The sequence below is a fragment of the Diuraphis noxia genome, unplaced genomic scaffold (genome assembly GCF_037042655.1).
Source record: "Diuraphis noxia isolate RWA-SAM2 unplaced genomic scaffold, SU_Dnox_SAM2 contig0001, whole genome shotgun sequence".
Taxonomy (NCBI): Eukaryota; Metazoa; Arthropoda; class Insecta; order Hemiptera; family Aphididae; genus Diuraphis; species Diuraphis noxia.
Window position 1 is genome coordinate 55,846,916 of NW_028301711.1, and position 12,170 is coordinate 55,859,085.

At 28.6% G+C, this 12,170-nt stretch overlaps 1 protein-coding gene across 1 annotated transcript in view; it reads left to right on the forward strand.

The window, feature by feature from the left end:
* Positions 1 to 12,170, forward strand: part of Gfrl (Glial cell line-derived neurotrophic family receptor-like) — a 175,944-nt gene that overhangs the window by 132,477 nt on the left and 31,297 nt on the right. Inside the window, exons 7-8 of the mRNA XM_089215832.1 lie at positions 530 to 667; positions 4,539 to 4,744. Of these exons, the coding sequence (XP_089071958.1) occupies positions 530 to 667; positions 4,539 to 4,744 (344 nt within the window). The remainder of the gene's footprint in view (positions 1 to 529; positions 668 to 4,538; positions 4,745 to 12,170) is intronic.

Here is a 12,170-nt window from a genome sequence, read left to right on the forward strand (position 1 = left end):
CAGCTGCACATTAACTTAATAGAAAATCTTTAAGACAATTTTAAAATTTAGAAATTGTGTCATATAGGTATTTACAATATATTTATATTGAATTTAAATAAGAAAATATGTTTTTAACTAAAACCCGGCGTTAGTATATTCCATCAGGTGTAATAGTATTGTAGGATAATTGCAGATGACTTTGGTTTAAGCATTTTATCAATTTGTAAAAAATTAGTAAGAATAAAAATAAAAATTATAAAAAATAAACGAATAAACCATTTCTCAAATGTGTAATTAATTATAATTATAAACAATCAGGGATTATTTAAATGCTACATAGTCTACCATGTCCAGAATTTCTAAAAAAGTGTGGCATACTACATTATATTAAAATATGTATATTGTAAAATATGGCTAATATTTTTACACCTATAGTTTCATATTAAAAAGTAAAAGTAAAATTATTAACATTGGATTCAAAAAAGGTACTTATAAAATATGTTTTTCCAAAATATAACATGATTATTGTGGTTTTTTTTCCATACAGAAAATCTGGAGTCAACAAAGACAAATGTTTAATAGCTCAAGAGATGCTGCATCCGGAATGTGCACAGCGTGCGGATGGCCCGGCAAAGGTGCCGTGTCATTTCTTAGCTGAGAGCTGTCGTGCGAAATCGAATTGCCGGTAAGAAGAATACTTTCACCTATATGGCTCTATAATATATTTATACCTACCATTGATAGATAATATTTTATATTGAAATATTGACGTATTGAATCAAGATTGTAACGAAATTCACAACTCATTTATTTGAATATTTATATAAATTTATTTATGATTTCATTTACAAATTACAATATTTTCTTTATATATATATATATATATACATCATTATTGTCTTTTTGGCTTACAAATAAAATATGAACACAAAATATAATATTAAATAATATCATGTCTAAACATGAAATTAAAAAAAAAAAATGTCTTGTTTAATAATAATTTTAAAACTATAATTAAGTACATAAAAAATAAAACTACTGAATCTAAACACGAACAACTTATCACTTTAATTAATACTAGACCATATAACCGATATGTCTATCTCGAAAATCTTTACCTTTTCCTTATTTTTAACAGTACTACGACAAAGTATATAGTATTTCCACACATATTATTGTACCTACATAGATCGGTAAATAGTTTAAAATAAAAATATGAAATATTTACAAAGTAATACGTGCTAATATTTTAAAATATGCATTTACTTCAAACTAAGTGAAAATATGTAAACATGAATATATTTTAACGCAGGGATGGTCAACCCGCGGCCTGCCTTGGAAAGTTTTGCGGCCCGCGACATTTATCAAATATGTATTTACAAAAAAAAGTTATATAAACACTAATAATTCTAATCTAATCTGATAAAAATATATACGAGTAGACACTAGCTTATAGCAAATTGTATTTTTAAAATAAAAAAGCCTAGTGAACGAGTTTAGAAACAAATATCTCACTAAATAGTAATGTTTACTCCAATTTTTTTTGTAATAAATACTTTTATATAAATTAAATATATGTGATCACCTATATTAATATTTTGGCTGATGACTTTTTTTTTTTTTTTTTGCAATCCTATATTATGTGGCCCGCAAGATCATTTGGTTTGGCCATCCCTGTTTTAACGTATATTATTATATTGTGTTACTTGCTAGTTTTTTATCAGAATTAAAACGTCTGCACTCAGTAAAAAACAATAACTATATGATGACTTTAAAATCCTCACGCTACTCCTTACTAAATTAACTACCCACAGTTAATTTAACAGACTTTCATACATTGACCTCTTGACATCCATAATAAAATTATACTTACTGGGCATATGAAATAATGAGATAAATAGAAGCATAAAATGTAACTAACAAGAATAGTAAAAACGCATTTTTTATTTTCAAATATTATGTTTTAAGGTTTTGAAGTAATAAAAAAAAAATATTTTCGAACATCGAGTGAGTTTTATTACAAAAAAAAATATATTCAGCATACTTTGTTTTTTTCTGAATGTATCATGCACCACGTTATTTCTGTTGATGGCAAACGATTTCTGAAAGTTATTGTGAGAGTTTATATTCAAACTATATGCGATAATATAATATTTATAATATAAATTTGTCTGCCCATGCGCAATTCGTGTATATATTGTTTTATCGATAATTGGCGTCATGATACGTCTAGAGTGGATTAAAAACCCGTTTCGAACAAATTAGAAATGAGTTCATTTAAATATTTTATGTACCTTCGTTTTCAGTAAAGAAAAAGGATCACGTACCTACGTATATAATATACTATAAGACAATTTTGAAAATGATTTAAAAATTGTCAATACAAAAGTTGAAAAAAAAACCAAAACTTATATTGCTTAAAATTTAATAACGCCTAATACCTACTTATTATTTTATCTAGAAGAAATTATTTGTCTTATATGTACTATATTTTTACCTTTAAATATTTATTTATCATTACTATTTAGTATCTAGTTTCATAGTTTAAAAAAACTTAATTTAAAAATTAAAATATTGAGTTGATACATTTTTTTTTTCTTTGGAATTCGTTAAATAGTGTGTTCAACATTGTTGTTATAGATATCTATGGACATTAATGATCTCTATATCTGGACAGGAGTCAAGCTAGAATTTTTTTTTGATAACTATATTTGTACATAATAATATTGTGAAAGATATTGATAAGTTTTTATGGTATTTTATGAATATACTTTGTTCATTAAAAGATAAAAATAGGAATAGAAACAAATTACTAGTGTCTTGAAATAAAATAAATATTGTTATATTTACAGGTTACAACAACAATTCGTACCTATAAAGGGTATAATTAAATTTTCTCAGTTATATTATAAAATAATTATTAACTCATATGTGTATTTTACAAGAGCGATATATTTTTATCTGTCATAGTTCATCATAAATCATTAAAAAATTGAAAACCAAAATTTACTCAATCTTCCAAATATGGCCTATAATAAAACACCCATATTATTTGTTTATTAGTATTAAGACTAATCTTCGAATTTAACGTCATTTTATGTGCAAAAATGGGTTCGGGTTGATTTGAATGCAACATGCATTGCTTGTTTGATTGTTTCATATACAAATGTATATTATGGATGCCAATTTACTGATAAAGCATATTTGGACCAGATACCAATTATTTTACTAAGGAAAAATTATTTTTAGTAATATTTTTTACCCAAGTGTTTTACTGCATTAACAACACATAATGTATTCAAACACTTATGCCGAATTATCTTAATACTATATAAATTTATAGAATATAATAAAGTGTGTCATATAATATCTTGACCATGTCACATATTTTAAACGTTTCACTGTCTTTTACAGTTATATTATTTTTAAAGTTCAGGTCAGCTGTTTCCGAGATATAATAATATTTCTTTAATTACCTACTTCAAGATAAATAAAAACATTATATTAAACAACACAATTTTTCACAACATTTGTTAAAATCTCAAATAAGTGGAAATTAGTTTTGAATAATAACTCCAAAAGTCTTAAAATAGCTACAAAAGACCCTAAAATATTTTTTTTTAATGTATACCAGATAACGCGAGTATAAATATTGAATTACTTATAACAAATGTACAAAATCTATTTTGTTAAAAAATTGTGTTTTTAAGTATTCCCTTTATTCCATTATTTTTGGTTCAGTTAGAAATTACGTGAGAAATTGAAATACACAAATTACCCGCCAAACAAAATTTACCACTGGAAACCATCCTCAGACAAAAAGTTTAAATTATTTTTATTTTTTTTAATGTAATGAAAGACACACATACACAAAACTCGACATTTCGTTATCAATTAATTCATTACTATAAGCAAAATCTAAAATATGTCTAATTTCATAATTTTTATACATATTTATCATAATTAAAAAAAAATTCTTGCAGCTGGTCGATTACAATATCGTATAGATACCGTTAACTACCATTTGTTTTCAAAGAAATAAAGTAATTTATAATAATTTATAATGGAAAAATAAATAAAAATAGTAATAAAATATTATTATTATTACATATTCATTAAAACAATAATTGCTAGATATTCGTAACAAAAGTGAAAACCGAATTGACTATTGTAAACATATATGTTGCAACTGTTATCTTGTATACTTATACTTATATTGTTATTTAATAAGAAGGATACTCTGAAATTTAAAAGCAAATATCATTAGATATCTAGATAAGTGATAAATCCATAACTAAATACAGAAATGCCTACACTAGGTACTTATAATTGATGATCAGTTAAGACTTTAATAATATATTAAGTTAGTCAAATCATATTTTTCATTTTATTATTAAATTAATCTTGGAAATTGTTTAATATAATAGATAACTAAATTATGTACCTATTGCTACAATGTATAAAATAATTGACATTATAATCAGTATAAAATAATTTATTGGTTGATATTCTTGTTTATATGTAAATATATTTTTAACCAATATTATTTCATGCAGGTCTCGACTTGAAGCTTTTGAGCAAACATGTTCAGTGGACCAAACGACCAACAGATGTGCGGGATCACCGTCCACGTGTCGTGAGTCCATTCTTGGCATACTGGGGACGATGTTAAGGACTAACTGCGCTTGTAAAGATACATCTCCTTCTAAGTTCTATGACTGCATGGGATGGCAACGAGTGTTTTGGTTCAATTCGTGTGTGGGTACGTATATGCACGTTTAATATAATAATATTATACACATAAAGTAGGTATCTAAAATATAAATACAAGAAATTATTTTTATTATTTTTATTCAAATTGTTTGTTTGTTTTTGTAATTTAATCTAGGATTAAAAAACTATTTTATTATTTTATCTTTCAAATCAAATTTTGAAGAGTTAAGCTTAAAAAAATATTTATTATAACAAACCGAAAAAGAACCTATGACTGCGGTGTAGCTAAAATGCCTATCTAGAACGCCGTGTGATCATATTTTCTCCATTATAAATCTTAACAAAAACTTATACGTATGGAAATTGATGTAACTGTAAAAGCTTAATTTTATTTTATAATTTATTAAGTAAATACAATTTTATATTATATTATCTAAATGTATATTTTGTATTCAATCAGTGTACCTAACCAAAATACACTGAGTGACATGTCCAATCCATGATTAGTGGATATCTAATGCTTTGTGGGCATATTACTCTCAATCAGGTCTAACTTACACATAAGCTAATTACATTTGAATCGAATTTTACTCAAATATAGTGACACGTGAACTAAGATACAGTTAAACCAAAATTTACTAGTGCCATATTCTAAACGCCACAAGTGGATGCCCATTCAAATTTAAATTACACTGTTTCTGACTTCTATTTCTAAATTCTCTTAATCATTACACCTATTAAGGTTTGATTTAGTTGATTTAATTTGTTGTTTAGCACAGTGGATATATTGCATATATAAATACACAATGAAACTTGGCTTTTGAATATTTTTGCACGTTAATTAAAAACCAGACATGTCAATTAAACTAAATCTTTGGTATAATCATTACATAACCAATTACTCTTAAAAAATTTAAGTGGTGACTGTCAATTATTAGCACTTGATATTCCCGATCGAAGGTATAATCACTTGGTATAACAAGATTCATTTTGAAACGGAGAGTCGGGATCGACGTTCTGGATCGTGAAATGATTTGAACACACGTTATTTATTGGTAATCACGTTCCTATATTCTGGCTTAAAAAATATAAGTATTTACATATGTAATAATAGGGACGAGTAAAATGTCGGTTGATTCTGACAAGATTTATAAAAGTGAGCCAGAACAATCGGTGGTGCTTGGGGTTAGTCGGGACGAGGCCGGACTCTAGTTACAATTTGTGGGACGTATCATGTAGCGTGTACAAATATGGGTGTGGGGATTGACCATCGCCGTTACAAGCTTGATTAAGCGGTACCCCGGTGACGAATCGAATCTGGTTCGGTCAACTTGATTAAGTGCCGTCTCAAAATTCCTCGAGTCCGCTCGGCCGGCAGTCCTTCCGGGCCTTGTAGATTCTCGCTGTTGGGTAGTGATCCATATTTTTCCGGGCCGGTGGTTAATGAGCTTCTCAGGTCTTGTGATAGTTGGTGAACGCCTTACTCTGAGGTCTGCTCTCTGGTCGGGGGACTTATAATGTCTCACTGGTAAGATAGTCAGTCGCTGGATACTGTCGACCGTGATTACACTACAAGGACGTTAACTAAATATTAATATTTTGGCTGCATACTAGTTGCATCCCGAAAATATCTACGAAAAAATGTCTAATCCGAATTGCGGCCCGAGTTTATTTTGGGTACAGACGAGTTTCGGCCCGGGTTTTTTCAATTCTAGATAATTTGATTTTAACCGAAAGACCTATCATGCAGTGACTTGGTATACTTTATAAGTACGTCCTGATATCTTCAACGTATGTAGAACGAAGTTTTTCTAGATTTAAGAATATATTTACTGAAAATTTAAGTCTTTAGTAGTCAACTGTAACTCTTCAGGTAACTTTGAAATATTATAAAAATATACTAAATTTATTTTAATTTATTTTTGTCAATGGCCTTTTATTTGGATGAGTGAATGTTCAAAGTGCAACATCCTACTTTATAGCTAAATAACTACATTAGGTATACATCAATTATTTCAAATAGATATTTAATACATTTTTTTGTCCATATTACTCATTTAATGAATTATATATATTTGTCATTTTTAAACTAAATAAATTTAATTAACATGCATTTTTGTTTACATATTTTTGCATATTTGAATGAAAATCAACGCATAAATGCATGCATATTATAACATAATACAATATAATTACATACAAATAATTAATTTAATTTTAAATTCCGGGACAATTCATATGTAACTAAAAAAAACTCGGGCCGCAATTCGTATGCATCCCAAAAAAACTCGGGCCGCAATTCGGAAGAAATTTTTACCGCGGGACGCGACTAGTAGCCACCCAAAATTTAGTGGCCAATTGGCCGTGAGAGGTGTAATCCGGGAAAGAAACGCCGTGTGATATGCTGGATAGGTAATTTATCGTCACGGGTAGTAGGCCTGGTGATTTCGTCGTCGTCAGCGTAAGACTGGTGAGCGCTGTCTGCTGCGTGCCGCGGTCGGCGGCATGCTGGGTTTGAGCGGCTTCGGTGTTCCTGGGCCTCTAATTGGCTTAGCAGAATCCAGTATATAAACACATTACCGTACCGAATAGTAAACTATCCGTTCGGTCGGTTCAGCCGGCGTTTTGTCAGTGTTTGCTTTTCCGGTGGTAATCTCCCTTCCCTTGCTCCGATTAGGTCGAAAGTAGTGATAAGTATTTTTATCCCCTACCCGATGATGTCACCTTTGACCTTGTTGGTTTGTGTTTTCATCCTTCTTTTTCCCCTTTCTCTTTTTCTGTCTGTCCTGCCCCTTCTATCTTTGTTTGGTCGTGGTCTTCTTCTCTTCTGGTGTATTTGGTGACATCTCTTGATAGGTTTTTCCTCCCTTATCCATTGATATCATCCTCCTCGTTGTAAGTTGTTTCTAAGTTGGTGTTTTATTAATCACGGCCTGTGATTGGTCGTAATTTACTTATGTTATTTGTTGATAACCCCTACAACCTCAGAAGTGGGATTCGAACCCACGCCCTCATATGAGGACAATATTAACGATATTAACAATATTAACAATATTAACAATATTAACGAGCAAAATAAGAGGGCGGGGAACACCGCTCTGAGGGAAAACTCAATGTCGGGTGGAATTGCCAGTTACTTGCTGAACTGCTGGTGAATCGTCGATTGAAGGCGGAGCGGTTATATCTCGGAACTGAAGACTTCTAGGATACGTGAGTAACGGGGAGTACCGGAACGTGTCACACGCGGATCAACATCGTATCGACACTTGCACGTTAGATAACGGTTTCGATCGGGAGCTCGATGAGGTTGACGGATAAATCGATCGGATTTATAATATGCTGAAATAGCAATACCAAAAAGAACAATAATCTTGTGGTGCGAGCACACTTTTGGTGACAAGATGGCCGTTAACACGAGAGCACGTGAACAATACGCTACGGCGAACGGAACAATTTGTCATAACAAACGTAAACAACAGCGACGACCGTGGGCGGCGGTGTATGCGTCGTTGCCCGGGCTAGGGCGACGGACACGTCAGTGCTGCCAACAACGCGAGTGACCAAGCGCGGTCACTTATCATATCCATGTCCAAGACCGGCGGTAATCAATTTTGGACAAAATGATCGAACAACTGGTTACCAAGGATATTTAGAAAACATTGTTTTTTCAGTTGATGTTAAAATATCAACTGTTCTAGAATAGATTTCAAAATAATTTGCAAGTATGCAATACTACTAACGACATGACAAAAAAATTGTTGTTTAGTGCACAGTTTTAGATGATTGACTCATGCAATTATGTATATAAAAACATATTTTATGGTTATTTTTTTTTCTGGAACATAAAAAATGAAAGTATTCAAATTTTATACACTTTGATTTTTAAATGTTCACAATTAAATGTTATATTTCATTAAATAAGCATGTATATACATGTAGCTGTCAATTTGTCTGTGAACGACTTCCAAAAAGATGAACCTATATTTACACTGTTTCACTGATATTTTATAATATAATTGAAAAACAGAAAATTGTAGATATCATATTATCTTAGTCTAATTCCAGTAAATTTATGTAATACAACAAATATATAATAAAAATAAAGTTATAAGATACCAACTAAATAAGATATTAATTTATTAAAAATGAATTGATTGAATACTTGATATAATAATATATTATTAATAAATAATCAAATATTATATACATGCCATATTATATTTGTTTTATGTAATTTTCGATAATTTTGCACAATTGCACAAAACGTAATTCACCTACTTTTTTTTCTTCTGAGTCTCATATTATATGAACCATTTTCAACCTTTTGAGGCTAATGAATGGTTTGTTGTAACAAATTTGTGGGATATTAATTCATTGCAAGGCATATACTATATTTTATCTTCGATTATAGTATTAGGTCCAGATAATTACATGACTTCGTACTTTTGTCAATTGAAGTAAATTTTAATAACGTTAATACACAATCAAGTGATTAAAATATCTAAGGTTTGAATCACGATACATTATAATACCTGATAGTTGTAGTTATATTATTTAGATACGTTGTCTAATATAGTAATATTTGATCGACAAATATAGATGCTATCTTATTATACACCGAAAGATGAACATTTTTTAAGATTATCTTTTATTTTTGTATTGTAATATATATTATGTATGTGTAACGTATCAAATATATAACAATGATATAAGATTTATATTAAAAAGTTGTGTGCTTAAACATTATAATGTAGGTATATATCTTATAAAGAAACATTGAGTAAATATTCATAGATATCTCCATCCCATTTTGTTGACATTTGAGAAAGTAAAATAAGAGCCCTCAATTAATGTGATGTGTCAAGAGCTTGAATTGTATTGATTTAATTATAATATTTAAATATTAACAAAATCTCACTTTAAATAAATCCAATAGAAACGTAACGAGTTCTTAAAAATAAAAAATAGACTTGAAATAAACATCCAAAACCAAGACCTTAAGAATCTAATTTGGAATAAAATTACAATTACCATTAATTTGTATTAAATCATGACATACATGAAATAGTTGAAACTATACAAATATAATAACCTCAATCTTAGGAAAACCCTTTTAAACAATAACAATCGATCACAAATCAAGAGTTCTCTGAATTAATGACAAAACCAATAATGGTATTAAAATTGAATATAAAGCATTTAAATATTACAATAAAACTTAACTGCACCAAAAAAATAATCGAGAGACCAGATGAAGATTGATCAAAAAACAAAAAACAGAAAAAAATTATTTTAGAGCAACTAAAGGTGCATCTTTTAGTCTCTTACTACATAAGCATACGTACCAATCAAAATAATCAAAATATTATAACAGAACAAAAATATAAAAAAACAAGGTTATACACGATCTTAAATCCTTGTATGGTGTTAAGACTCTAAAAAAAAGGACTTTCAAATGTTATATTGTTACCAACAGTATAAATTAGAATCTCTAATGAACTTAACAGAGAAGGTTTAGTAGGAACAAAAGATACTTATGGAATACTTTTCACATTCCTACATAGTCTGGAAAAATATCACATTAAAATTCTTTAAATATATATAATATATTATTGCCATGCACTCTAATTACGCTGCTATATTACTAAACAGTAAACACAATAGCAAAAGTTATTAAAAAATAGAGAGCAGTCGTAAATAATATAATGATATGGTTTCCATAAAAAATGAGGTGTAATAACAATTAAAGTATATTTTGAAAATTTAGATGAAGAATGGAGAATTCATCAAAATTAAATTTCATATTCATACAGAATAACTAACCAGAATAACTGGGTATGATGGTAAAGATTCTCAAAAGTATACATTTTAGAGTTTTTAAATTCTAAAAATATTAACTGATGTACTAATAGCATTTGCAATGGACACATTCAGTGTGGATAGAATGAGTCCCTCAACGGTTAACATTCTGTGAACATTACTTTCTAATCATTTACAATGACATAACAAAATAAATAAAACTGCCTATAAAAAGGTTCCAAGAAGGTTTCTAAGAAACAGCATCCAGCATCCAAACTCAGAATAATGGTCAATGAAAACCAATGGTTCTCAAATCTCTGAACAAATATATTTCAATTCATTTTTTTTCTTAAGAAAAAGAGCTTTTCAAAAATAAAAATAAAAGTAAAAAAACTTTCATCTCAACATGGGTAGAGTATGAAACCAAACTTGTCATGTTGACATTAACTTTTTTTAAGGAACGACTACATTTCAAAAATAAGTGGAAATTCATAGGTATCACTTTATTTATAATAGTGATGATGAGTAGTTCACTATAATGGATGTGTTAAATTTGAATGCAATGACAAGTATCATTTTATATGAAGAATGGTTCTGAACGAATATGAGATAATAACTAATCAATTAGCACAAAATAGGACAAAGAGTCTATGACCATATGATCTAAAATAAATTAAATATAAATTTTATAGGCATTCAATATTTAAATATAAACTTACTGTACATTTTTTTACTTTTTGACCCTTTCAAAGTATCAAGAAGCTGAATTTTTCTGTTCAATGAGGGTCTGAAGTCAGAAATCAAAGTATTACTCCAAAACGTCATGACACACAAAAAAAATTAAAAAAAAAAAAAAAAATCATTGCAAAAAAATCAATACATCCCTCACTTCGTTCAGAATCTAAAAAAAAAAATAATAGTTTAAATCTTAATAATACACAAAAACAATATTATCTTCATATCACTACACAATTTTAATATACTTAAGAGTTTATTATCCCCTGGATAACAATTATTATACTAAAAATCATTGAGTAAAATAAAATTCAACGTATCAAACCAATGATTCTATTCATTATAACGTGATAACGTCAATATAGTAATGTAGTGAATGGGAAATTTTGCATACATTTTTATTACTATCACTGTGTCAACAATAATATCGCCATAATAAATAAAAATATATACCGTAAATATTATGTATGAGTGATTATTTATTATAGATGCATATTTCTCAATAGATATAAATTTATGTTTCAAACAAAAAATATTGATAGTTAAAAAAAAATCTGTACAATATAATAGATGATGCTTTGTACTAACAAATATATAACATGATCAATTAAGTCATAGCAAAAAGATTTAAGAGGACGCTACACGCATGTCGTCTCAATGCGTGACATAGCAAATTTACGCTTAGCAGATCAGGTTTAGCTTCGCTAGTTTAAAAATTAGAGTAAATTGACTTATAATAAAACTTGATGTTAAGAATATTATCTGTGTTTGCTTGTGGGTTTTACGATAAATTAATTTTTAAGTAAATTCTGAACATTTTTAATAAATTCATTTTTATACATACATAACTTGGTATCTAACTAACTATCGTAAAAAACCCACATATAAACACAGATAATTATCTTACCATCAAGTTCCATAATAGGTCAATTTACTCTAAT